This window comes from Mugil cephalus, chromosome 19 (genome assembly GCF_022458985.1).
Source record: "Mugil cephalus isolate CIBA_MC_2020 chromosome 19, CIBA_Mcephalus_1.1, whole genome shotgun sequence".
Taxonomy (NCBI): Eukaryota; Metazoa; Chordata; class Actinopteri; order Mugiliformes; family Mugilidae; genus Mugil; species Mugil cephalus.
This window is the reverse complement of record NC_061788.1, coordinates 12,317,719-12,345,356: the sequence shown is the minus strand read 5'-3', so window position 1 is coordinate 12,345,356 and position 27,638 is coordinate 12,317,719. Positions and strand designations below refer to the sequence as shown.

Genomic DNA, 27,638 nt, shown 5'->3' with positions numbered 1-27,638 from the left:
GCGGCCTTAAAGAAAAGTGGGCCATCATGAAAATTGTGAATATTAGACCTCTACTCTGTTTGACAGTGAGACTGGAACACTTATTTATCTTTATATATTCTCCAAAAACCCTGATTGAAATTAAATTCTAGCAAGCAGTGGATGAATTATTGTGGTAATTGCACCGATCAGCCTGAGGTGGCGCCACAATATTTAATTACACTCGTACCATAAAATATATAAAAGAAGTAGAATCAATAATAATAGATCTATTTCATATATTTTATTTAGCTAGTTCTTTAATAATAAGAGAACCAGAGCATGTATCCGTTTTTTTTGTTATTTTTATAATGACCTGATGGAGATTTTAATCAACAAAATGTCCAGATAATTCTGTAAACCATTTTAATGATAGACCCCTGGGCACATTCATCACCAAGCGAGTATTTCTTTGTAGAATATAATAATATAATAGCTACCTAATTAAACGTCAGAGTAAAACTATTTACTTTACAGTCGTTTTCTGGTCTTAATAGTTTATCAAAATGAGTTTGATAATGTTATTTTTCCATTTCATAGTGGTTTATAGGTGAAACAGGGCTTCGTGAATGCACCGCATAAATCGGCAATTAATTAAATCACAATCACACATTATTACATTTCGCAGTCGACGTAATGCTGGCGGCTCCACTTGCATATGATAGGCTGCAACCCTGCCAGCTGAAGGGAAACCATTGCAAGCGCTCTCGGTGCGTGAAAGCTTTTCTGTGCTCGTCCTACTTGTAAACCTCTACAGCAGGGCGACTGTGCGCGCTCCCGCGGACTCGCCATAGAAAACAAAGCTGAACGTCTTCCATAAGAGCTAGGGTGCAGACTTGAGGAATAACCGAATCTATCCTGGACACACCGAGCCGAGTATGGATTTACAGTGGGTGTAGCATCGTTGGAGACCAAGCCTTCACGGCTGGGGTGACGGCAGGACATTAGCGAAACCGACGAAAATAACATCTGTGTTTTTTTTTTCTCGGGGTGCTTTGTCTTGTCCACCTAACGATAGCAAACCATCATTCTCATTTCAATTGCAAGATATTCAGCTAGTGATTACTAGCTGCCGCCGGGATGTATCGTCATGTTGTCACTATAAAGTGACTGCTAGGACGTCGGATTTTGAAGGAAAAGCAGAAAACCCTCTCCCAGGTCCCAACGGGTTGACACCGGGACCTGAATCTGTGTTAGCCACAGCCGCGGAACCCACTGTTTTCGGCGATATGGCGGAGCAAGGCTACTCATCCTGGTGAGTGCGCACAGGCGCTGCGCTACCGACTAGTGGTAGCTACCTAACCTTAGCCAATGCTACCAAGCCTCCTTGTAGTAGGTCATTAAACCAGTGAAATATAGTTCTGTCAACTCAGGAGAATGTATAGTTATCAATATTGACGCCCCTGGATGGATTTATCTACGTCCTGGAAGCAAAATGTCACGCGTTTAATCATTTTTTTCCTGCATCTGAGATATCGCTAAAGGCTACCTTTAGCTCGCTGGTTAGCCACAGCTGATGCTGAGCTATCCAGCTTCGTCAGATCCAATGCTAAAGAGCTAGCTACCCCCGCTAAACGGCTTTAGAGGCACACCGGGTTTAGCCAGTGGATGAATTGTTCTTTGGCACCCGACATCACCGCCTGCTTTGACAAATTGTGGACAAATAAAATAAACACGGCTTCGCATGACAGTGTCGAGGAGCTCGGTTGACGCCAGCTGTGCCCACATATTAGCTGGTTAGCATTCGTCGTCGTTGCCCGCTGCCACAATAACAAAGGTTTTACCGTGGAGTGCTAAACTAGCAGCACAGCAGTGTCTCAATGGAGCTGTTTTCTTTATCGTGGCACACAAGTTGACAGGGGTTTTGCGTGTGGGTTTTGTGAGCCAGGTTGACGTTATTTGGGATTATTGGTGCTTGGTGAATGTGTAGATTAAAGCGAGCCATTCACAGATGATGTGGTCATTGAAATGCGTTGTCCCTGTGAATGAAAATGACCACATCGTTAGGGCCTACTAATTAAGGAAGACTAAATAATGCTTTTCTGGTCTCAGTAACACAGGCCGAGACTTTTTTGTCATTTTAGTACACCGTCGTGTGTATAAAAAGTCTAAACATCTGAGTCTACAACGGCTGATTAGATTCATCGAATGATAGGGGGGCACCAATCAATAATATATACGTGTGTATATGTATATTTCACATCTGTTGAGTGTCAATTTTTCCGTGTCTTTTCATTTTCTGAGACAAGTGGCCTTTCCTGTCACTGGCATATATTAAAACACAGTAACTTTTCAGGCTCTTTTGCCAGCAGAGTGGCTTGGCGTCACTGTACGTTTTATAAACATTTTGGCACAAATCCCCATGTTTCAGGAAATTCCTTCCAGGAGAAGCCCGATCACTGTAAACATGGTACTGTAACGGAAGATTTCTCCTCAACACAGATAATTTGTTGTTGTTTTAACTGTTCTTTGGACATCTTGATCATCTGGCGTATTGGTAACTGTGGTGTTGTTTTCTTCCTTTCCTTTTTTGTTTTTAATATTTGACCCACACAGGCTGCAACAGTTCTTGTTGCATCCATTTCAGCTGTCAATACATGGCATGCAGAAAACAGCAGCAGTTTTATCAGGGAATTCAAATAGGCAGCAGCAGATAGAAACATCCATCTTCTGTTTTTTTTTCTTCTGATTCATTGATTAATATGTGAATAATATTGATCTTTTCAGATGTATGTTTGAAGAGACTTTGTTTAGTGTGTGGGATGTTCACTGGAAAACGGTTAGAGGGGACTGCCACTTTATGAACGTTGCGGTGAAGATGTAGATTAGAATTTGTTGATCAGTCTCAACAGGAGATGAGAAATACCCCCGTAACTACTAAAGTTCTGCCACCAAACAAGGAGACGCAACTAGTCATAAAATTTTGGACTTCAGTCTGTGTTTGTATTTAGAGTTTTACTCTTGCTGTCGTGTTTCAGCGTGTCACCATGAAATGCGCTGTTAGGCAGCCCAGCTCTTTAGTCTACTTATATACATCTGTTAACCCGTCTGGAATCCAGAGCTGTACACGGAATTCCAGATTAGCAGGTTTCAGTTGCTTTGTATTGACAGCATGCCAACAAATGGTTATCATCTGTGTACTGATATTGTTTGGTAATTGACACTTCTCGCAATGCTCACAATAGGTCATCTTGAGTAATGTAGAAATAGCTTGTCACATGACCTTAGTCACGCTCACATTGATGTTATGCTACCGTCGTTACCGCTCTGCCCGACAGAAATTAACGTCGTATGTTTAAATGTAGATAATTATGGGATTTCGGTAGGTGTTGTAACTCCCAGTCTTTGTCTGTATTGGTTCAGACTAATCCTTTACATGCAGAGCTTAATCGAGCTATGCTCAAAATTCGACTTTCTGACTACAGTCCTTGTCCCAGTTTACATGCAGCCGAGACAATCGAATAACTGATGGGAGCATGTACTTCTCCTCCACACTAGGTGGCGATATGTTTCTTTTCAGCAGGTTAATACCATGTTAATACGGCTCGCTTTCCGGTTGACCTATTACGTCATATAATAAACAAGAGTCGTTCATGCGGCAGACCGGCATTTCAAATAACAACCAGAGGGACAATAGTAGATTTTTTAAAATCTCGTACGTAATGTTCGCGTTACTTCTGGTGCAGATAAGATGCGCGCTATCCCTCAGACGGTTCTTCTAACGGCTTCGTTTACCTTCTTCTTGTTCTGCGACCGGCTTTCTTGGATGTTTTTGTTCCAGGGTCACAAGCCAGCACAGTGGTTGTGGAGCATGCGCACACGTGTTGTCCGATTGAAAACTGCGGTTACCGTATACATGCCGGAGAAAATCGAATTCCAGTCGCATTATCTGGGTGTCTCAATCGGATAATGACAACTCCCATTTTAATCCGAGTAACATGTTTACATGCACTTAAGTTCTCCTGTTATAGTCCGCATGTATGTAAACACACTGACTGATATGGTGCCAACACGACCATCTTCAGATGTGGTCATTGACTTCTGTCTCTGCTCATTTTGTGTTGCATGTGCTCCTTCCATCAATGTGTGCTTTTCCATATTCACATAGTGTATTTAGTCAGGTAGGATATTCAGATTGTATGTTAATGAAGGACAAAGATGGTGAGTCAAGTCTCACTTTTTACACATTAAGCTACACATCTCCACACAAAGGGAAACGGCTATTAGCGGCTTCAGAATTGTTTGTATAGGTGTTGTAACTCCCAGTCTTTGTCTTAAGCAATGCTAAACATGTCGCATCCCTTTCTGAACAGCACATTTCTTCAAATGTTTTTTAATTTGTCTCAATTTACCCAAGAGAAATTAATCTTAGTGGGGCTTAATTGTGCAGTTGCTTGTGTAAATGTGCAAGCTAAGCAGAAAAACATTAAGGACAGTGACCATCTATTGTGCCAGAAATAGCCTAAATGTCACTGAGGCGCTTCAGAGATGAATAATGAGCAAAGGTGGCAATTTAGCTTAAATATATTCACACTGGCAGATTTTTTCCCTGTACTCCACAACTCATAAGCCGTATGAAACTTTTATCACTGCAGACCATACAGACCGCCAATCAGGATGTAAAACTATACATGATAAGATAAGATCGTACTTTATTGATCCCCATTGGGGAAAGTCTTCTCTACGACGTGTCTGTAAAGGTTCTCAGTCATCCAGGTCATGGTCATGGCTTGCACTTCTCTACAACCCTTCACTATTTCTCAACATATAATCGTTTGCAATTTTACAGCAGTGTCACAAGAATTGTTGCATCCATCTGCACCCTGGAGTTTAAGGAAAGACTGAAACGTGCTTTTGGGATAGTTGTAAATGTGGTTGAGAGATATGGTGATGAGGTCACAGATGTTTCGTTCATGGTGAACTCAGGCGACACTCTGTATGTTTACATGCACCTGAAAAAAACTAAGTATTGCCTTAATCCGACTTTAACTGGACAACTTAAGCGCATGTAAACCCGTTACTCCGACTAATATCGTAGTTCTCCTCATCCGATTAAGACGCCCAGATAATGCGATAGGAAATCGTTTTTCTCCGTCATGTATACGGCTCAATCGGAGTTTAACTGGACAACCTGTGTGCGCATGCTCCACAACTGCGCAGTGGTGTATGACCCCGGAAGAAAAACACCCAAGAAAGCTGGTTGCAGAAAAAGGAGAAGGTAGAACAGAGCCAGCAGAGGAACCACCTGAGAGATAGAGTGCATTTTATTTGCACCATATTACATACGCATGTAGGAGGTTAAAAAAGCTGTACTGTTATTGAAGCCTGATTAAGCTGTGCATGGAAACGCACTGACTGGCTCTGTTTTCACATTTTCTGTAACATTATCTGGTCAGTAGGCTATCTTTTCTTTTCATGGTGGCAGTTTAAAAAACAACTTCGTAATCATCACACTTGATTATCTGCTGTATTTTTTGCATGAAGCCTACACGTTTCAGTTTTGAATCAGCCTTTGCGGCTCAACTTTAGCAAACAACACTATTTGTTATGCCAGTTTTTTTTTTTTTTTTTTTGGTTCTCAGCCTCACTGCTGAGAAAGAGAGGGACAGCTAGGCTAACTCCAGACTACATCCCACCTTTGAATGCTTATCCATCCTCAGAGTAGATTTTACAGCCAAAATACAAGTATGTATATATATATATATATATATATATATATATATATATATATATATATATATATATATATATATATATATATATATATATATATATATATATATACATTTTGATCCTATAAACATTAAATTAAGCAAGCACAGGAAAAGGTGACGTAATTGATTGAATTTATTGGTGCTATTTGACTCAGCAGGTATTCGGAGACGAACCTGAGAGACATCTGTGGTGGTTTTGTTTGGGTTTCTCTTCCGCTCTTTCAGTTTTGCAGCTGTCGGGGTGCACACTGCGTGAATCAGGACTCTTAACCATCACATTTTAAGTGAAATTCTGAAAGTATTGCTTCCTGAAGTGGAAACATTTGGTAAATACACAGACTGTTGGGAATAGACCGATGGTGCCACATGACGTTTTCATCCAGCCAGGCGTCAAGTACCGAGTGCCACGCTTATTTGGGTTTGGTAGCCACTGATCAGTCGTTGCACATATATCTTCACACGTTTCAAAATCTTTCTGACCTTTTTATCACTCAAGGGAGTGACGGGAAAAGTGTAGCGCTCTCCCTGTATGTGATCAAACCTGGGGAGGCCTATAATATGTGGTATTGATTTGACTTGTTCACCTGTAAGGAACAGTTGTCAGTTTCGGTAAATAATATATGACTACTGTCACTTCTAAGACTGCTATTCATTCAGTATTTGTCTTATGAAGACCTAAGAATCACCATGATGATCAAGACATGCTTCATCCAACCAGCTTCCAAGCATTTTCAAGAAAATGCCTGCCATTTCCCAAACAGCATCCAAGGACAGTGTCAGTATCAGACCTCTGGTGCATCAGGTTAGAAGAATGAAACACAAGGATAGTTCCAATGTAACTAGTTTTTAAAAACCTCTACTTTTGTGGATATCTCCGCTCATACATCAACCAATAGTCTTGTGTTTTATGATGTTGGCAGAATAGCCATAATTATTTTTCTCTCATTTGACTGATCATTACATTAATTAGCTCAACACAAAAGAAAAATGAACACATGGCAGCTTCTTCATACATGATTTCTATTTGATGCTACCCGCTTAACGTGTCACTGCGACACATCTCTGCTGCCTCGCATCATATCATGTAGATATCAAATGAAATAAATGTGTATGTTTTCAAGCAGAGTGTTTGAATAAAACAACCGTTGCTGGTCTGTACTTAGCAGAAGTCCAGAATTATGTTTGTAGAATGAATTTCGTATTAAGATATAATCCCCAAATCCTATTAAGGCTTTTCACAGTGCAGTCCAATTTAGTCTTAGCATTTGAAGACACTGACTAATCAACTAATCATCTGCTAAGTAGGTGTTGTGGAGCATGTTGACTTCTGCACATTTAAAATAATCCTATTTTATCTTGTGAGTATTTATTGTACACCTACTGTTAACAAGCCAAACTATTTTTGGTCTTCTGCGATACATTTTACACCTGTAAAGACGCAACCAAAGCTGCAGAATTGTCTGCTTTGGAGGAAGCGTTGACCTGTTTTTATGCGGCGGATTACTAAAGCACCTGTTGCCTCTTTACTGAACGGAAACACCCATTAGATTAGCCTTCGCAACTTAAAAGCCCAATTAGTTTTAATTTGGAGACAGCAGGAAAACGTAGGTCAACGTTTCAAGCTGAGTTGCTCATGATGTTCATGAGAAAATCTTAAGAGAAATCAGTCTTGATTGGTAGGATGATCAACTGATATGGATCTTTCTTCACCTCCCACCAAAGTGTCTTAAAACGTTGTATTAGAGGCCCCTGCCCTTGTGACTTTAACCTGATGCATGAACCGTGTAATATTACCATCGGAGACAAACCTGGACCTCCTTTGCTCTGCGTGTCAATCTATTTTGTCCATTTCTACGATTAAACCCTTTTCTACTCTCATTCAGACAGAAAGAAAAATGACTCACAAGAGTGTTACAAAAATAAACGGACAATAAAGGGAAGCAAAAGACCACTGTTCATATCAAACTATGTTCACACAGGAAGTGGACACAAAAGTTAATTTTATAATTGCATGTTCAACACCCACTGGCGATTATATGAGGATGTAAATGATAAAGAATTTCGTCAGCAAATGAATTAGATTTGATCCATATTTATCGCTAATGGTTACCAAGTTTTTTCCCTTTTGAATGATGCGTCTTTGTGTGTGTGTGCGTGTGTCGGGAGTGAAACATATTTATGAGAGGCTCAGACTCTTAACATCCCACACTCACTGACGCTAATTTGCAAAACTCTTCGTTGCTGCCTGTTGACCCGGCCCTTAGTGGTCAAGTCATGCATGCATTTGGTGTGTTGGAGGACGGTATTGGAATTGTGTTATTGAAAACCTAGTCTGTCGGCGAACAAGGACGTCTTATGGCACTTTGGGCTGCCATCCAGCCCTCAACAGTCCGGGATTGTATTTTGTTTTTAAATGTTCCATTCATCTATCTCACCCATGTTCTACAGGCTTCTGTGCACAGAATTCAGACAAACCCGTTCGATGTTAGAATATGAATTAGATCTGTGGTGGATTAAACCAGCTATCTAGCTGCTTGCTGTGTTGACATTGAAGCAGTGACATCATTAGTTCCAGTGTGTGGGGGGATAAAAAAAAAAAAGAGAAGAAGTCAGTTCTTAATCATTTGATTAATGCTTCAATGTCAAACAGCTGGAAGACCTGTAAGCTGTTAGGGTTACAAAGAGGATACTGTTTCCTCAGTCGGGTGTCATATTTGGACCAGGCATGTTGTTAAACGTTTATTCTGATCCACGTCTTAGGTCAAGTCCACCGAACCCCATTGTAACTTGACGTATCTGTAAAGATGATGCCTGCTGAGTGTGTTTGTTAGTCATTAAGTGGAGGCCTGTGTCGGACAAACAACACCAGGGAAAAGCTACATGATGCAGCATTGTCCCGGTGTCCTGTTTCCACAATGAGCTACATGTCACCTCTCCCCACCTGTTGTCATTCCCGTACGACCGAATGAGTGAATGAGTGAAAGAGGCGGGTGCGTTTCCCCGAGCGTTACAATGAAATGTGTGTAAGAGGATGAAAAATGGACCGAAGCTCTGTGTCTTTTGATGCTCAGCCGTTTTATCTGTATTTAGAAGGAAATTATCAATGCGGCCCGGCGGTTCTCGGCGCTCGCTGCATTTTAGTACAAGAAAGGGCTGATTTTTATCAGCACGGCTCGATATTTCTACCCAGCGTAAGCGCTGCCTACTAACTCTGCTAGACTGTTAATCCAAATGAACCTTGATAGCGTTTATCATATTATCCCTCATTTTCAAGCGCCATGGCTTTTAGATTACATTAGATTAGATTTCAGTAATAAACTAGAAATTCAGAACCAACCTTACCAGTATAATTCACAGGGTAACAAATTCTAAATTCTGCTGGTATTTACAATACAGACAAAAACGCACAAGACAAGATTGTTAAGGAAATCTGTTTGTATTCATTGTACTTTAGAATAAGGATTTAGTTGTTGTACAGATGGCGTTGGAGTAGATTAGGTCCAATTCACCTTTGAAAAGCTGAGCCAACTAGTTAAATAAATAAATGACCAGAAACAGAAACTTATCAATTTTAAACTGAGTGCGTGTTTGTTTTTTCTTGGTTTCACAGTTATTGATGTGTGACTTGTAACCTTAAATGTCATTCAACTGTGACGGTGGTTGAATGCCTGTTCCTCTTTGGTAGTTTTAGTTTTGTGGGCCTGTGTTTCTATGTGCCCCTTTAGCACCTGTGCCTAAACACATTTACTTGCTATTTTTATGCTATAAAGCGGCTGAAATGTATGTTGCTAAATATTGTAGTCTTGCACAATCAGTGTGTATTGTGAAATGAAATAGTAGTGCCACGTTTGCAATGATAATCATTGCATTGTGAAACCGAAGCTGACGCATTGTTTTCAATTAAAGCCCATAGTCGTAGTTTATCTGGAGCAGCTTTGATGACCCCGCAGAGGAGCAATGATGATTTATTTATTTTTTTTCTCACCGCATTCCTCAGCCAAGGCCTGGGAGTTTGACAAGAGTCAGACAGGTCAGGGTTAGGGTCAAATCTGCACTTCTCAACAGAAAGGCCAGAAGGCAAGAGCATCACAATGCCTTCCTTGTCTTTTGCCCCAGAAGAAGGCCTGCATTATATGTTAAGTCTAGGCTATGTGAGGCTCCCAGATCATCGATATGAGAACAATTTGGCACGTAGACACAGCATCCTTCTGCAAACTTACAAGCCTGTGTACATGCTAGTGTAAAAAAATAAATATATATATATATGGGATTAAATGTGTACGACACATTAGGATTAGAGAGCCCCCTAAATATCTGATTGTCTTCAACTAATTAACAAACTAAAAAGAGGCGGATGATTGAAGCAAAAGAGAGCAGCGTATCTTCCCTCGACCACGTCTGAGATTCCAGCCACCTTGAGTGTGAACGGTGTGGATCTTTTTAACAGGAACCCCTGAGCCCAAATCTGCTCTGTGTTGTCCTTGAATCAGCTCTTTGTTACTCCGTCTGAAAACTCAAAAGCATGGACATATTGGGCAGGGAGGATGTAGGTCAGAGGGCCAGGCGTTACTCCGGAGCAATCATTTTACGGTCTGCAGATTACTCCAAACGGCCCCAGACTGCTACTCTATAATGTAAACATGGTATAGAAAATACTCCTAATGGTTTCTTAACGTTGTTTTAATGCTCGTGTTGAGTTTAATTAAATCGCCACTTCATTAAAATTTAAGGCCTTTCCTTGGTTAGGCAGCTTCTAGGGTGCCTCCAACTCTGTGTCTCATTTGCCTCATTGATGTTTCATAATCAATAACCCCCCCCTCCCATCCCCCCTCCCATATGTGTGTGCATTCTTTTTTTTTTAACACAACAAAATTTGCAATTCTTATTGTAATATTGAATTGTTTTCCCTCGTTGTTACCGCGTGGCCCAGTGATCTCAGGGGAACAGAAAATGTTCAGCTCCGTGGAGCACAGCAGCGTTTGCATGTAACAGTCAGTATGTGTGTGTGTTGTGTGGTGATAGTATGGAGCGTTCGAAATAAAATAATAAAAATCTTGGACTGTGAATGAAAAGAATGACTTCAATAGTATAAGGTTGGACGTTATGATGAGAGTTATAGAGGGTTTTCTCAGCGCCTCATCAGCCCAGATGTCGCCATGTTGGAAACAAAGCACACGGACTGAAGCAGGTTGTGGAAAATGGTGAATTATTGCCGTGTTTTTGGCTGGCCCGACTGGGCAGACCGTGAAAAACCTTTGGAGTTTTCTAGTCTGCCAAAAGTTATTACAAATCAAGGAGAACAATGACATAATCAGACTAAAAAAAGGCACTTGTGATTAGCTGAGCTAAACCAGGATCTACCAGGCGAAAGTCTGGGCAACATCATGAATTTGTTTGGCCCATTTCTTGTCAGGTAATTGAAATGTTGATAGCAGCAGCTCTTAACTAATTTTTGTAGTGTAATGATAATAATATAATTCGTATCAGGCTACCACACGTGGCATCACTAGCTGGGTTTACACGGAGCTATGTATTCCGATTGCAATCAGTTTAGAAAGCCAAACTGAATTACAGGCCCAAATCGAATGAAATTTCATTTGGTTTCACTGGGGTAGAATATTCCTTTTCCCAAACCTTTCGATAGTCATGTAAAGAGTGAATGTCGGGCTCCGTTTTGTCTGAGCATGCTCTATCTAGATGCAAATGCGCAGTCACGTTCAAGTGACACATCCTCAGCTGGTCTGAGGCGCCGTGAAAAGTTTGTTTTTAATAACAACTCTGAAAGAACTAGACATTATCGCACACTTAGACAGCAGAAAAAATAGCAATATTGAACTGTCCTTCAAAAATTAATTGAAGCCGCGATAGACCGAAGGGTGGAAGAAATTCGGAACCGTTGGAAAACCTTGAAGACCGGCTAGTACAAGGCTAACACAGTAGCAAAGGTGGATATGACCCCACAAACCAAGCTGTTGCTTTGAAAGTGTAAAAACAATAGTGACTACTAGGCTGATTGGATGAGAGATCAATCACGGGATGTTTTCATCAATCTCTGTGTGTCAAAGGTCTGTTAAACGGTCGTTCTGATTAAAAATAGTGTTGCTTATAAACAGCACACAAACAGCCGACCTAAAACCTTCAACCGGAAAGAGGAAAAAAGTCTCCATGTAAACCCAGCTACTGACTTTTATCCAACCTTGATAGCGTGTTAGAGAAGCAACACCGTATGTCTCATTGTATTCCAGGAAAAACGTCTGACCTTTGTCAGAAGGATGACCCAGATTGGGTGCCATCTGTTGGAATGACAGGCAGCAAAGGTCACCTGAGCTTGATATGAATTACATCTGTATCATTACACTACAATATTTCAATTACCTGACGAGAAAATTGACCGAACAAATTCAAGATGTTGCCCTCGTAGATCCCCAAGCGCCTCCTTTCCTCTGATAACTTTCGCCGCTGTCCCCCACCCCCCGAATTGTAATAACTTTTGTCAGTCTATAAAATTCCAAATGTTTCTCACGGTCTCCCTGATTGGTGCAGCCAAAAACACGACAATGATTCACCATTTTCCCCAGTCTGTATCTTTGTTTGCCTTGCTGAGTGCCACCAACATGGCGACTTTTGGATTTATGGTGGGCTGATGACGCGCCGTGAAAACCCTCTATAAAGTTAAACTGCCAACTCAGTTCCCCTCGTAGAGCCAGTACTCAGCACTTTGTTGACAGTTCCTTTCGCAAACAAACTGTACTTCATAATTTAGATTCCTGGAATGACTTTTCCTCCAACCTGCACATCTGTGTCAGTGGTTTTAAGTATTGTTGCCTGGATTCTTTGTAGAAGGAAATGTGTGTCAAATTGCCTCAAAGTCTCAAATAATCCACTTGGATTTTCCCGCTTAGCATGTTGGTGCAAAAATATGTAAAGAATTGTGGAGCCAGTTCTGCCCTCACACTAATGGTTTGCATGTCTGAATGGGTGTGCACTTTGCAGCTGAATTGATTACAGAGTAGGGTCCCGCAGGGATAATAAAGGGAATATTTACACAATGCACCACAGTGCATCACATCCGATGGGTGAATGAAAGTTTCGATGCTCTTGTTTCCCTTTTTCCATAAGTCAGTTGGTGAAGAACATTGAACAACATGGAAGGTGCTGAATGTTTGTTGTGTTGTGTTGTGAGGTGAGAAAAAGACTTGAGAAAATGACAGTTGTTGCTACTTGTCTGGTGTTTTGTAATGATAGAGGCACAATAGTATAGTAGTATTATAATAAATTATATCTATTACATTATATTTTTCTCAGGAACAATAACTATAATAAATGTGGATTATCAGATCGAATTAAAGCCAACTGGATACGACAATGATCCACACAAACTGGTATGGATTCGGAAAAGTGGATTAGCCTCGGTTTCAGTTAGTTTTATTTCATTTCAGTTCTGATAAATGTAGCTTATGACACTAAGAGCTTTACTGAGAAGTAACGTTAGCCGTATAACACTGTAGCGTCCGACCAGACGTTAAAAGGACGATGAGGGCTGGTCGTAAACATTCAGTTTATTGTTTTATTGTAATTTATTGTGGAACTGAAATTGTCACTGTCGGCTGTAACTATGCCAAAACAACAACATGGACAAACTTATCTGACAGCTCTCCAGAACGCAATTTAATAAGTAACTTAAGGTCCGACTTCTTCAGAAAAAAAAATACAGCGTAAATTAATGTCACTGACACTAAATGTGAACCACAACACCAGGGTTTCTGCATTTGGATTCCAGTTGTTTCTTAGTAATGCAGCGATCGATTTACTTCCCTAAAATTTGGCAGATATCTGTAATAATATATCTATGACTCTCTTTTATATCTGCTGGTAATCAGTCAATTGCATAACAGCTCTTCCTCATTCTTTAAAATTAATTTTACAATTTAGATGCTATTAAAGCCCGTGATTCAAACTAATGGGGCTGCTCTCCAGGCCCAACCGTCACTTTTTTGCCACTCAGTGGCCGTAACCATGGAGACTTTGCGTGCTGTGATGTCACGTTATTGTGCAATGGTGGCGTTTTTAAAGAAACAAAACATAAGTGAGAGAATAATTATCTATTGAGACAGTGTTTGTGTGAGGAGGGAAGAGATTAAGAAATAAGAAAATAAATAACATTAATGATAATAACAACAAACTGCTGAGTCTTTTATATGGCAGAGGTGCTGTTGGGGTTTTGGGAACATCTGGGGCCCTAGAGACACCTGACCACTGATGTGTCTGCATGTGTTTATGTGTATGTCCTAGTTTCCTTTACAAGAGTCCAATATTTTTGACCAGCTTGTATGAAATAAGTCAGACTGATTATTTTTTTTCATGCTATTTGTTTTTCCATGGTTGGATGTGGTTCGATAATGGGCGGTGTGATGTTTGAATGCATCCTGACGCAGCGGCCAATCAGTAACCAGCCAGCAACTCGACGTGGTTTATGGTCACACGATTAGGGTTAAATATTACAGAAGGTTTTCTTGTTGCCTGGTTAAAAAGCCCATTGGGGCACATTTGGGAGCTTCATGCAGAATATGTTGTTTTTTTACTCTTTTTCATTCCCTTCAGCTCGAGCAGACCGAAAATGAAAGTTACTTTTGTGGTGGGGACTTCCACCAAGTCAGCCGACAAGCCTCTGTGCTCTTAAGTGTGGTCGTAGGTAAAAGATCATTGGTGTGGTGCACTCTTCCTGCGGTTACTTTTATTTTTAGGCCACTGACGTATGTGGCAGAAAAGCAAACAATACAAGTTGTGGCCGTGTGTTATTGTGAGTCAGAAGACAGATGTTCTAGACATTAGACTAAACAAATGTGCATGTTTTTATTTTATTTTTATTTCATTGTGATTTATGTTCGTAAATAAATTAAAGCCGTGCTCGTCTCTGTCTCCTCTGCAGGGCGTACTCCCTAGTTGACTCCAGCCAGGTGTCCACCTTCCTCATCTCTATTCTCCTCATCGTCTATGGCAGCTTCAGGTGAGTGTCAAGAAATGACTGTGTTTCATCTGAAGCAGATGCTGGACGATGACTCGCAAAGTATGTTTCGTCTGCCTATGATTTAACGTATAATTTCATAAATTAATAATAAAACACATTATGTCCTGTTCTGGGAACAAATTTTCTCATTTTACTAGAAGCCTGATTAAAACAAAAATCCCCGGTCCTAATGGGGTTCTGATTGATTTAGCTGCATTAGAGTGTTACCAAAACACATGTATTTCAGAGGAGCCTCATTAACAGGTAAATGGCTTCATAGAGTTTGATTTCTCGCTCTGAATTGAGAGGCAGAGTCACTCTGGTCAGTCCACATCTCTTGACCAGTCTGTATCCACACGAGGGCCATTGATTAAAACTTATCTACCGTCTGAATACGAAGAGGTACGGGCAGCGCTAATGATGCTCCACTCTCACTCCGTGATACAAGCCAGATAGGATGGCACACCACAGAAGAAGACTGGTGGGAGAGCACTAATAGTCATCAGCGGATTGTTGTTTTGAAGGCTGTTCAGATCAAGTTGCATCACTTTTCATTCCGGTCTGAGGCCGTTGCTCTGTTGAGAAAAGCATTTTTACACTTTTATGATTAATTAAAGACTAAATCTGACAGAATGAAATGGAAACAGATTGTAAATCTTTGGTCTGTTCACCGACACATTCGCTGAAGAGATGAAAAAGCATTTGTACCACGTTGGAAGTGTTTATAACCAGTCCCGAAAGCCAGAGTCAGAGGAGTCGTGACCATCAGAGAGAGAGGGAGGAGAGTCACAGGACTGCACTCGGTTCACATGAGAGGAGAAAAAAGAAAGGAACTGGCAAAATATTCTGAGAACATGTTTCTGTATTTTATCTTTGGCTACGACTTTACTAATCACATTACTGTACCCATCTCTAAGGTAACAGTTTAATGACATCTGAGTGGAGCGCTAGTGCCACATGCTGTTTATGTTGACGGGGATAGAAGCCTGTTATCAGTTAGTTAAAGTTTGTTTAAAGCTGGGCTCAGATTGTTGCCGTTTTGGGGCAGATTTCTCCCAGAATTTCCCGCTCCTTAGAACTAGCAGAGAAATGAGATGCAGGCCTCAGCACCGCGATTTGTCCCAGATTCATTTGTAATGTAACATTGTTTACACACGCGCTCTTTAACCCCCTAAAGTGCTAACGCACCCATCAAGGCCGCCCGGATTCATTCCAAACATGTTTGATATTTATCATTTCGAATCTGGATGATTACATCTGTATCTGCACAATAACCAATAAGAGAGACACGTCCGCAAGGACACAGAGCAGCTGATGTTGCCAAGCAACACTGAACATACTCGCCCTCTAGGCTAATGTTAGTTAGCGTACTATACTATAGACGGGCATGAAAACACACGTCCGTTTCAGCTTCGGACTGCTCTGCAGTAAGAAAAAAAGTTAGATACCTGTTTTTTTTTTTCTTCTTCTGCTACAAGTTGCTTCTTTGTCCATCTGATAATTGGCTTAGCACCGGCATCACAGCCTCCTACAGCTCTGGATCAATAGGTTTACAGCAAGTTGTTGCACCAGTCTCTGTTTAGGTTACGCTGGCCTCATGTTAAATTCAGTGCTCTCTGATCTGGCACTATCGTCTGAGTAATAGCCTGTAGTGTATCTTCAAATCCTGTGATGTGATTAGATAGAACATATGTGAAGTATCTGATGCAACCTGATTTAAAAATTGGTCCGGATTTTAAAACTCTTGAGTCAATCTTACATTTGTTTTGGATTTAAACTTGAATTTTCACCATAAAATTATTTTTTCTGTTATATTTATTTTTTACTGCACATCTTCTTTGTTAGTAGCAACATTAACTCTACACATCAGGGTTTAAATCCCAATTTAAGACCTTAAAAAGTCTTAAATACAATCATATCTTGCACTATAAGTCTTAAATTATATTTAATCCTTACGCCCATTTACCGCTTTAGTTCTGTGAAGTTCTTTTGAACTCTAACTATTAACAATACGCAGAAAGAAAAATAAGAAATAAGAAAATAAGAAATGAGACCTGGAAGTGGAACTGCGTACACTTTAGTAAAACTGCAGAATGACCCCCAGATACTTCCCACGGCCTATCATGTCCCACCCCAGGGATGTCCTGAGTTTATAGTTGAATGACAATAAATTTTGTTATTTTGAAAGTAACTGAGTCTCAGATTTTCCTTATTTTTTGTACTTTTTGGTCTTAAATTTAACCAATAATGATCTTAAAAAGATTGAAATTGTAACTGTAACTGTAGTATCACTTGCTCAAATCTGCAGAAACATGCAGTACAACCAGTGTGAAATCATTTATCGTTATAAAATGTATTATATGTGTTTCTTCTGCTAATGTGGCTTGTCAAAATGTCAGCATATATTGGGAGTGAAGTCGTGTACTCCATCTGTGTTTCTACTTTTCCACAAACCTTAAAACCTCCTTAAAGCACAGGGCTGTATTTTTAAACGAGACCTCGTGTCGCCTCCTATTAACAGTAACATTCACGTACGTAGGAACCGTCTGATTTCACGGGCCGCCGTCTAATTCACTGTAAAATTACTTTTTGCTGATGGCCAGGTCACACGATCCTCCTCTGCTCCTCTCTCTCCCTCCTGCAGGTCATTAAACATGGATTGTGAGAACCAGGAGAAGGATAAAGATGGAAACCCAACGACAACGGGGTCTTTCAACAACAGCAACACAAACAACAGTAAGAGCCGGGAAAATAGTCAGACAAAATGTTTTCTGAGGTTTGTATTCTAGTTCTGTGTAATTTGAACACGTTGTATGTTCATTTGTCTTTCAGGCATTCAGACTATAGACTCCACACAGGCCCTGTTCCTGCCCATAGGAGCCTCTGTGTCTCTGCTAGTCATGTTCTTCTTCTTCGACTCGGTACAGGTGGTCTTCACCATCTGCACTGCAGGTAACCACCTCCTCGCTCATCGTGACACAACAGCGCTACAGCTGTATAATGACTATACGGGTTTCTGTTCGGTAGTTACACACTGGGGAGGACCTCTTTTACAGAGTTGATTATTGAAACTGAACACCATTAGTTGCCTCATTGAACAGACAGAAACGACTGCAACAGGCCGTCTAGGTGTATTAGGCTTCAGGTCTCACTGCTGTGCTTTGTTCCTCTCCTCAGTCCTTGCAACAATTGCATTTGCATTCCTCTTGCTGCCAATGTGCCAGTATCTGACCAGACCCTGCTCCCCACAGAACAAGTAAGGAAATCATGTGGATTCTTTGTGGCTGTAAATGTTGCTCAGACTGCTCCATGCTGTTTTTTTTGTTGCGCCTTTTAATAAATATTCATAAAGATCTTTTATGCATATTATCGTCGTCTCAGTTGCAAGTGTCAAGTAACGTGCTCACTATCTAAACTCTAGGAAGTAACAGTGGAATCTGTTTGAAGTCTGTTACTGCACACACATTGTATCTATAAAAGAGAAACACAGCCTCTATATTCGGGGCAAATACAGGGAAAACCCCAAAAACCATTTTTTGCTCCGTGTTAGTTTTTGCTGTTTTGTGTTACCTGAGCCCTGACAAATAAAGGTTGCACCACAAGCTGCGTTTCGCCATTTCACGTGTATCGTATTGTGGTAAAATCTAAATGTCAATAAGGACACTGAGGGTGGTGGTAATGAGCCTGGAGCTCTTTGGTAACCAAACAGAAACTCCAAAATAAGAATTTCTGCAGTGGAGCTGTCAGTTAAAAGGACGTCAGTTTAGGTAACGATTTTTCATTAACAATATAGTGAGAGAAATGTATCTTTACATTCCTCCAGTCCCTCAGCAAACCGTCAGTCTTATCTGAGTTGTCCTTCAGAAATAACTGAGCACACATGGGCAGCTCAGCGATGAAACGTTTTCTCATGAATGCTTCAGTGCGACTTTACCTCCTTCTCTCCATTTTACTGCAGGATCTCGTTCGGTTGCTGTGGGCGCTTCACTCTGGCTGAGCTCCTGTCCTTCTCCCTCTCTGTTATGTTGGTGCTCATCTGGGTACTGACTGGACACTGGCTCCTCATGGATGGTGGGTAGTTTTTTTTTTTACTGCAGTGACTCTCAATAAGCGTTCTTGTCTGTACGTGCTGTGTAAGGACAGTTTTAATTCAAAGTGCGCATCTGACCAAGGACCGATCCGAAAGGATGGATGTGTTCTTTCGTCTTTGGTTTTATCGAGGATGTGTCGGGAGGTCACTTCTGTGAATGTCAAACTCAAACTTGAAGTCTGCATTCTCATTAACAGTCATTAACATCAACAGTAACCATTGCTTAGTATTCAGTTGGACAGTTTGTGACACGTTATACATACAAATATCTAAGCTGTGGCTTTTATACTTTTTGAGCTATGGTGCGTTTAAAGAGATGACCATAGCTCGAAAATACACATCATACACCTTCAATATCTATTTTGCATGAATCTGTGTCAAAATACTTAGTTTGCGGTGTACACTATTAACATAGATTAGAAATGAATAATGTTTAATCGTGATTAATCGTATTTCTTCATGTGGAAGTCAAAGGGTTAAGAAAGATTAAACAGGCTGTTGCATAGTAACACAAGAAGAACATATTTATTTCTAAGCTGCTATAAATAGGAAGTCTGGTATTTAAGATTTAAGTATTAAAGTAAATAAAGATGCATGCAGTTGTCCTATTTACAATATTTTTATTGTGTATTTAGTTTTCCAGAGCAGTACAGACATTTGAGTTCGACTATAAACGCATTTATTTACGTCTTGTGTTTTTCCCTGTCTGCAGCTTTAGCCATGGGCCTGTGTGTCGCCATGATCGCCTTCGTGCGACTTCCCAGCCTGAAGGTGTCTTGCCTGCTGCTGTCAGGACTGCTCATTTACGATGTGTTCTGGGTACGAACTACAAACTTAAAGCCGCATCACAGCTGACGCACACACATTGACACACATTGTATATACAAGGAGACGCTCGGTATAATAAAGTCTGTGTCGGCAGCTTGCGCAAAATAATAATGATTCAAGTTTATGACTGCTGTTTTTTTTTTTTTTTTTTTTTAATATATTTGTTGTTAACGGCCTCGGGCTGGTACCTGCTGCTCCCGAGGAAGTGACGGATTTTATATTAAACAGCACCGTGTTTAGAAGGAACTTGGACGTATGATGTATTGACATTAGTGATCAAACAAAATCACAGAAAGAAAGATAAAGAAAGGTTAATCATTTAAAGAAAAGTGTGCAAGCCAAGAAAGATGACAAGTCTCCCTGAGCGCAAACTAGGATGATGACGATTTCCTTTCATCATCTTTATTTCAGACAATTGTTACACACAACAACAACTAATTTTTTTTGTTCTGGTGAAGAGCGCTAACTGCTGCCTCCTCTCTCCATCCAGGTGTTTTTCTCAGCCTACATCTTCAATAGTAATGTGATGGTCAAAGTTGCCACCCAACCTGCTGAAAATCCCATAGACGTTCTGTCCAGGAAGCTCCACTTGGGGCCGGGGATGGGCCGAGACGTGCCCCGTCTCTCCTTACCCGGAAAACTGGTGTTTCCCAGGTAATTCTTTCTTCAGGGAGTTGAAGGTGGTGACGTGTCCAATCTGTACACATTGAGTCAGGATTAGTTTCAGATCAGCCTCTACGCAGTCACTGATGATCAGTTTGCTAAATGCTATCATCTCTTTAAAGGTCATGTGACTTAAGATCCTCGATTCATGATTCATGAAGTTTTTGTGATCTCCTGATTTTTAGTTTAGCAAAAATACTATTTGCTATTTAATAATAATTGTTTGACTTAAAGATGCACAATATGGTCAAACCATATATAAAATCTCCTGTTAGAGTTATTGTTGTGCATGATTGATGATTTTATGTTATTTTATGTATTTTAATATAGATCTAGAGGAGGCAGAGTATTTTTTTTTCACGCATAGTCTCTTATTCACAACATTTTCCACTGGTTGAGAGGAATTAATTCAGTCGATCGGCTAAGGATGAACTATTTTACTGTGATGATGATTAAATATTGTAGAGTAATCCCTCACTAGTAGTAAAACAGGTTTGCATGGCCCTGTGTTAGCACTGGCTGCTGGTGTGGAAATCTGGGGACATTTACAGCTCTGATATTAAAAGAAAGAAAGAAAGACGAAACAGGGACAGTTACGGTTTCAGTTACAGTTTGACATATTTATTCATATTCAAACATATTTAAACTTCTATGTCTGTAATGTCAATAGCAGCAATTCCTGCTACCGTAATAATTGTTGTCTATGTGCAACATTTTTTTTTTTCCCTCATTCATAAAAAGTTAAAATTGGAAACATTTTTGGGGACATCTTTGCCCGGGGGACAGGTCATCCAAAACTGGGACTGTCCCCAGAAATTGGGGACGACATAAAAAACCCTGAAACAACCAACAAGACACCTTTATTTATTTATTTATTTTATTTTTTTTGGCACAAGTCTTCTCGTTCTGCTGCTTCATTTTTCAGACCTTTGCATCTTGAAAATGATCCGGTCTGAAACAGCGTCTCACGGTGCAGTGTTCAGACCGCTGTGTAATCAGATATATATGGTATGCCGATATATCACAAATTCATATCACAACAATACTGGTATTTGTTGTGAACCGGTATAACGCCCAGACCTATAGACATAGACAAACTGTGCTTTCACTTAAGGAGGTGGAACAGGTTTTTGTCGACCTTTAGTTTCATGGCCCTTTAATACAAACTACAGCACAGACGTCTCTCTGACCTTGCACTGAACCGTGTCTACTCGAGTCTCATTGTTGACCAGGAACACTCAAACTTGGAGGCACCTGTGAACTGTGAACTATGTTCATATTGAAACTGTTACATCAACCAACCTGAACATATTTGGGTTTTATTCTGACAAACGAAGCAAAGTATTTGAGGATGACACCTTTTTTTTTCTTCTTCTCATTTTTCTGTGGAATGTTTTTGAACGTGTGATTAATCCAGAGCCAGACTGCTTGTTGTCGACATTAGTATGTGAGTAATGGCGTCCACACGTTCCAACAAGTCGGCCTTACTTCTACTGTTTTCATTCGTGCAGCTCCACAGGAAGTCACTTCTCAATGCTAGGCATAGGAGACATCGTGATGCCGGGGCTGCTGTTGTGCTTCGTCCTGCGCTACGATAACTACAAGAAGCAAGCGAATGGGGAAGTCCCAGGGCCGGGAAACATGTCCGGACGCATGCAGCGCGTCTCCTATTTCCACTGCACTCTCATCGGATACTTTGTGGGTAAGCAGTCAATCAGTGGACGGGTGGATGTAAAAGCTCAAATGTGTTTGTTTTTTTTGTTTGTGTTGTTTATGTTTTAAAAGGTGCAATTTTCCGAAGGAAGTGATGCTTCTGAGAATCTTCAGGTGTTAACCCAAGTTTCCTGCGTTGTGCACACGTGTTCTGAACATGTTGACGTGTTTTCCTCAGGTCTGCTGACCGCCACTGTGGCCTCCAGGATCCATCGTGCTGCTCAGCCTGCACTTCTCTACCTGGTGCCCTTCACCCTGCTGCCTCTGCTTACTATGGCCTACCTGAAGGTACGTGGATAGGATGGAACGGCCCTTTATTAGCAAGAGATAACAGCTCAGCTGTAGCAGTTGTGCCAAATGTGGGAGAACAGAAAAACTGGCCACTTGTAAAGATGAAATGCAAAGGACTACTTTGACTAAAAAAGGAGAAGGAGAGTGTAAATGTTGTTTTTAAATCTTGTTATTAATAGTGCAGTTATGTGCCGTAAACTGCTTGTAATCATGGCTGTAAAAAAAAATGACGACACAGGAAACAGGAAGAATTATTTAGCAAGTTTCTTCTACAAGCATCAGAAAGAAATCATGTGCCATATGTAAGCTGCCTCACTCAAATACTTTATGAACTGGAACATAAATTAAAAACATTTGCTTTTAGTGGCCCAAACCTTTCCTGCTCCTATATATCTTAATTCAGGACTCTGAGTCCAGGTCTAAACCGGTGTCTGTGACCCACAGGGGGATTTGCGGCGCATGTGGTCCGAGCCTTTCCACGCCAAGACCAGCAGCTCTCGCTTCCTGGAGGTATGATGCACCCTGGGACGAACAACCAGCGTGGGGAAGACTGCGGATCTTTTCCCTTACTGAGAGGGAAGGAGAGAGGGCGCACTCACAGTGAGGCCATGTTGTCATCACTTGTTCATGCTTTCCACCAATCTTCTGTGAAAACCCTCAGAAGGACACCAGTGTGTGGATCACAACGCCCCAACACCACTCATCTTTGGTCCCTGCATCCTCCCCGTTTCATCTCCGCTTCCTCTCCGCTGTTTATTTCCTCTTCATTATAGCACATCCTGTCTGTGCTGTTTTTCGTTCTGCCCTCCCCCTTTTTTTTTCCTCCACCCCCCCCCCCATAGTCGGTCTCATTTGCCACTTCCCTCCCGCGGCCCGTCCCATTCGTCAGGCCTCCTCCCTCTCTGCGTTTTCCTTCTTTGCTCTGTGTCTTTAACTTCCTCTGCATCTCTCTTTGTCTCAGATGAACTCAAGGGCCAGCCCTGTCCCCCCCGTCCCCTCTCCACCTCCCCCCCCCTTCCAACCCTCCACCCCCTCCCCACCTTTTTGTGGACTTACGGTTGTGAGACATGGTTGGGGTTTATATATATTTTTTTAGCATTGTCGTGGTCATTATTATTAATATTATTATTATGGAACGATTTAAACAAATGGAGAAGAGGTCCGAGTGTCGCGGTGGCACGGGACAGTGCCCAGGAGCAGCAACACAGTCGAGGAGGAGGAGAGTCTTCCCTCTTCCATCCTCGCTTTCGTCACGACGTGTCCCATCATCCCTCAGCCGGTGGCTTCTCCCTAGCGCCCTCCCGCCCTCTTCCGACACTCCCTGCGAGCCCCACCCTCCTCCTCCTCTTCCCTGTTCATCTGCTGTCCTCCTCCCCCCTCTCCTCCTCCCCTCCCCAAACCTCCCATCAATCCACCCCCACAGATAACTATGTATTTTATTTAGAAAAGTTTTATTCTTGGCATATACAGAAATGATGCATTATAAATTGTTAAGCTACCCCCAGCGTTGGAGGGGTCGCTTCTATTTGTATATATGTGTACACATGTATTTGCGGTATCTTGAGTTTGTATTTGTGTTTGGGAGCATGTTGAATAGGGTGGGAAACTGACTCCAGCCAACAGCTGAATTTTGATGAATTTGGGCTGCCAGTCGAGTCGACTAGTGGGTGTCCAACATTTTGGTGGAGGACGACCGCTGAATCTGTTGGCTCGTGCAATTTAAATATAACTGATGGATTTTCTTATTAAAAAAAAAAAAGAAACAACAAAAAAAAAACACACAAAAAGCATCTGTGTTGGGTGCTGGATGATGACAAAGTTAGTTTCCTGCTCTAGTGTTAAAGCGTGTGTGTGTGTGTGCGTGTGTGTGTGTGCGTGCGTGAGTGAACAGAACACGAGTGAACGGTTGTTTTACTTGGTTTTAATTTGAAATCATGAACATGTTTAAAAAAAAAAACAACAAAAAAAAAACGGTGACAATAGTCAGGTTTGCATTGAGCTGGGTGTGTTGGATCAAAGAGCGTTGCAAACACATGACAGGTCTAATGGAAACTGTTTGTGTCTAACTGTCAGTCTTTCTACTGACCAGGTGGAAATGTAAACAGTGTTTTTTTTTCCTTCAAATAAATGAATGTTGAATTAATTTTAAGGTATGCTTGCTATGTTACTTTGACCATGAAAGCACATCGTACGTCATGCTGTTTTTTTTTCTTTTTGTTTTGTATCGTTTTTACTGAAAATCTGTCGTGCACATGTTAACTTTACACGTATCTGGGGCCATGGAAACACTAAAATCGAACTGGTTTCGGCTTTCACGCGCCTTTAAACGCCTGAGCGTGATGGTCAGTTTCGAGACAAATCTCATCTGAACGTAGCGAACGTCAGCGTTTCACCTCAGTCGATGAAGACCTGACTATTGTGAGCTCAAAGCCTGGAGGTGGTGGGATGTGAAGACGCAGTTTAAGGGTGGATGAAGTGTGTGTTTTCCTGAACAAACCTTAAAATCAGTTTGAAAATACAGAGTGGGGAGATTCATTCACTCCCATCAGAAATCCAAAATTACAAAGTCAAGCAAAACCCACGGGATGTTTTTAATGTCACCATTTGTTACCTGACAGTCTTTATTTTTTTTTTGTCTTTCCACTGTTTTGTGGTGCTCGTCAGTTTATGTGTAAAGTGTACTGGAAAATGTGTGAGTGAGTGTGAGCGCGTGACAGGAAGTCTGAGAGACGTACGGACGATGCTGGCTTCTTTTTTTTTTCTCTCTCTCTCTTTCTTTTCTTTAATTTTTAAAAAAAACAAGGAAAAAACTTTTTTATGCTATCTGGCCGTGCATGTTAAATGTACAGTGTATCATTTCTCAGACTGCACCGACAGGGCTGCTGCAGTTTTTGAGCTCTGCTGGCCGACACCGAGGCACTGGACCTAGGAGCTCATGTCATCGGCTGAGACAAATGTCAGAAAGACTGCGATTTGTCAGCTCTGACTGGTTCACACAGGCTGAATATTATTATTATGATGATGATGATGGATGCTGTCAGGTTCGGGACGTCCGGCATGTTGCTCTGTGCAGTCGTCTAAACTCTGACATCATGGAACTACAAACCCCCGTCACCTCTTCATGGACAAGAAAATATATAGATTTATACACATATGTGTATATATATACACACACATGTGTATATATACATATATATATAAACAACTGATGACGATCATGGTGATAAGGTTTTTTATAGAGAATTTTCTTTATAGCCCCTTGTTTGTTTTTTTTTCTCTTTTCTTTCTTGCTTTAGTTATGTTTTTATTTTTTTCCTTTCCACCTCTTCTCCCCTCCAGCAGAGGACTCCAGCTCTGTTGGTGAGTCGATATTACGGCTGAATGGATTCTGTATAGAAAAATGGTGAATAAAAATAAATTAAGAACTGTGTAGTGAAACATGAATCCTGAAGCGCTTGATCTTGAAAAAAACAAAACAAAAAAACACTTTGTCTCCTTTTAACCCCCCCGCCCCCGCCCTCTCTTTCCCTCCTCATTCAGGATTCTGCTGTAAATAAACATGACTCTAACTGTAACAAACGTGTGTGTGTTTTTTTACGTCGCCTGTTTGTTAAAGATGTATTTGCATCTCCTCCCAGGATGCAAATAATTCACGCTTTATTCAAAAGAGGAACAGAGTGTGCTTCACGTTTTGTAAAACTGTGGATGCTGTTCTGTTAAACTGTCACTCATTCAAAATAGACAGAGAACGTTCACCAGGAAGAAATATGATACAGTGACAAAGTGGAAAAGATATATACAGTGGGGGAAATAAGTATTTGATCCCCTGCTGAATTTGTAAGTTTGCCCACTTCCATAGAAATGATCAGACTCTGGTTTTTATGGTTGTTTACTGGTTATGGGTATAGACAGAATATCAGTCGAAAATGCATAAAAAACACAATCTAAAAGTTATAAATTGTTATGTATTTTATTAAGGGAAATAAGTATTTGATCCCCAAGCACAACACAAGTCAGTACTTTGTAGAGAAACCTTTGTTGGCAAGCACAGCGATGAGACGTTTCTTGTAGTTGGTCACCAGGTTTGCACACAGCGCAGGAGGGATTTTGGCCCATTCATCTTTACAGACAGTCTCTAAATCCTTCAAGTTTCTTGGCTGCCTCTTGGAAACTCGGAGCTTCAGCTCCCTCCACAGGTTTTCGATCGGGTTAAGGTCTGGAGACTGACTAGGCCACTCCATGACCTTAATATGCTTCTTCTTGAGCCACTCCTTTGTTGTCCTGGCAGTATGTTTTGGGTCATTGTCATGTTGGAAAACCCACCCACGAGGCATCTTCAGTGTTCTTGCTGAGGAAAGAAGGTTTTTGTCCAAGATGTTACAGTACATGGCTGCATTCATTGGCCCCATAATGCGGTGAAGTTGCCCTGTACCCTTTGCTGAAAAACAGCCCCAAAACATGATGTTTCCACCTCCATGCTTAACCGTGGGTATGGTGTTCTTTGGGTCATACTCACGTTTTTTCATCCTCCAAACACGGCGGGTCGAGTTAATGCCAAATAGCTCAACTTTGGTTTCGTCAGACCACAGCACTTTCTCCCAAGCCTTCTGAGTCATTTAGATGTTCACTGGCAAACTTAAGGCGGGCCTGTACATGTGCCTTCTTGAGCAGGGGGACCTTGCGGGCACTGCAAGAGTTCAATCCATAACGGCGCAGTGTGTTGCCAACGGTTTTCTTGGTGACGGAGGTCCCAACTGCTTCCAGATCATTAACAAGCTCCTGCCGTGTTGTTTTAGGCTGCTCCCTCACCTTTCTCATCATCATCCTCACTCCATGAGGCGAGATTTTGCGGGGAGCTCCAGACCGAGGACAGTTGATGGTCCTTTTATGGGTCTTCCACTTGCGAATAATGGCACCAATAGTTGTCACCTTCTCACCAAGCCTTTTGCTGATGGTTTTGTAACCTATACCAGCCTTGTGCAGGTCTACAATCTTGTCCCTGACATCTTTTGACAGCTCTTCGGTCTTGCCCATGGTGCTGTAGAAGTTGGAATGTAAGAAACTGATTCTTAGAGCAGGTGTGCTTTATATACATGACGAGTTAAGATCAGGAGTATTGGTAATTAGTTGACTGAGCACAGCTGTGTGCCACATGCGCACCAGCCAATCTGTAGGAGCCTGAATTCTAAGTGAATTGTTGGGGATCAAATACTTATTTCCCTTAATAAAATACATAACAATTTATAACTTTTAGATTGTGTGTTTTTTATGCATTTTCGATTGATATTCTGTCTATACCCATAACCAGTAAACA

General features: G+C 41.2%; 1 protein-coding gene across 2 annotated transcripts; it reads left to right on the top strand.

Annotated features, from left to right (window-relative positions):
- Positions 1 to 702: 702 nt before the first annotated feature.
- sppl3 (signal peptide peptidase 3) lies at positions 703 to 24,467 on the top strand. 2 transcript variants are annotated; one of them, XM_047569919.1, is made up of 11 exons: positions 703 to 1,273; positions 14,662 to 14,739; positions 17,384 to 17,475; positions 17,572 to 17,691; positions 17,917 to 17,995; positions 18,695 to 18,810; positions 19,542 to 19,648; positions 20,148 to 20,311; positions 21,832 to 22,022; positions 22,212 to 22,321; positions 22,769 to 24,467. In XM_047569919.1, exons 1-11 carry the CDS (start codon positions 1,248 to 1,250, stop codon positions 22,838 to 22,840), a joined length of 1,155 nt encoding a protein of 384 aa, XP_047425875.1. In that variant the 5' UTR covers positions 703 to 1,247; the 3' UTR covers positions 22,841 to 24,467. The 2 variants fall into 2 exon arrangements, with proteins under 2 accessions (XP_047425875.1, XP_047425876.1); XM_047569920.1 differs by having other exon boundaries at positions 704 to 1,273; positions 18,698 to 18,810.
- Positions 24,468 to 27,638: the final 3,171 nt, after the last annotated feature.

What these genes read in the sequence shown, in the direction of transcription:
- sppl3 (XM_047569919.1), top strand. Translation starts at nt 1,248, where the DNA reads ATGGCGGAGCAAGGCTACTCATCCTG. An exon ending in ATCGTCTATGGCAGCTTCAG is followed by an intron (nt 14,740 to 17,383) that starts GTGAGTGTCAAG and finishes TCCCTCCTGCAG; the next exon opens with GTCATTAAACATGGATTGTG. An exon ending in CAACAGCAACACAAACAACA is followed by an intron (nt 17,476 to 17,571) that starts GTAAGAGCCGGG and finishes TTTGTCTTTCAG; the next exon opens with GCATTCAGACTATAGACTCC.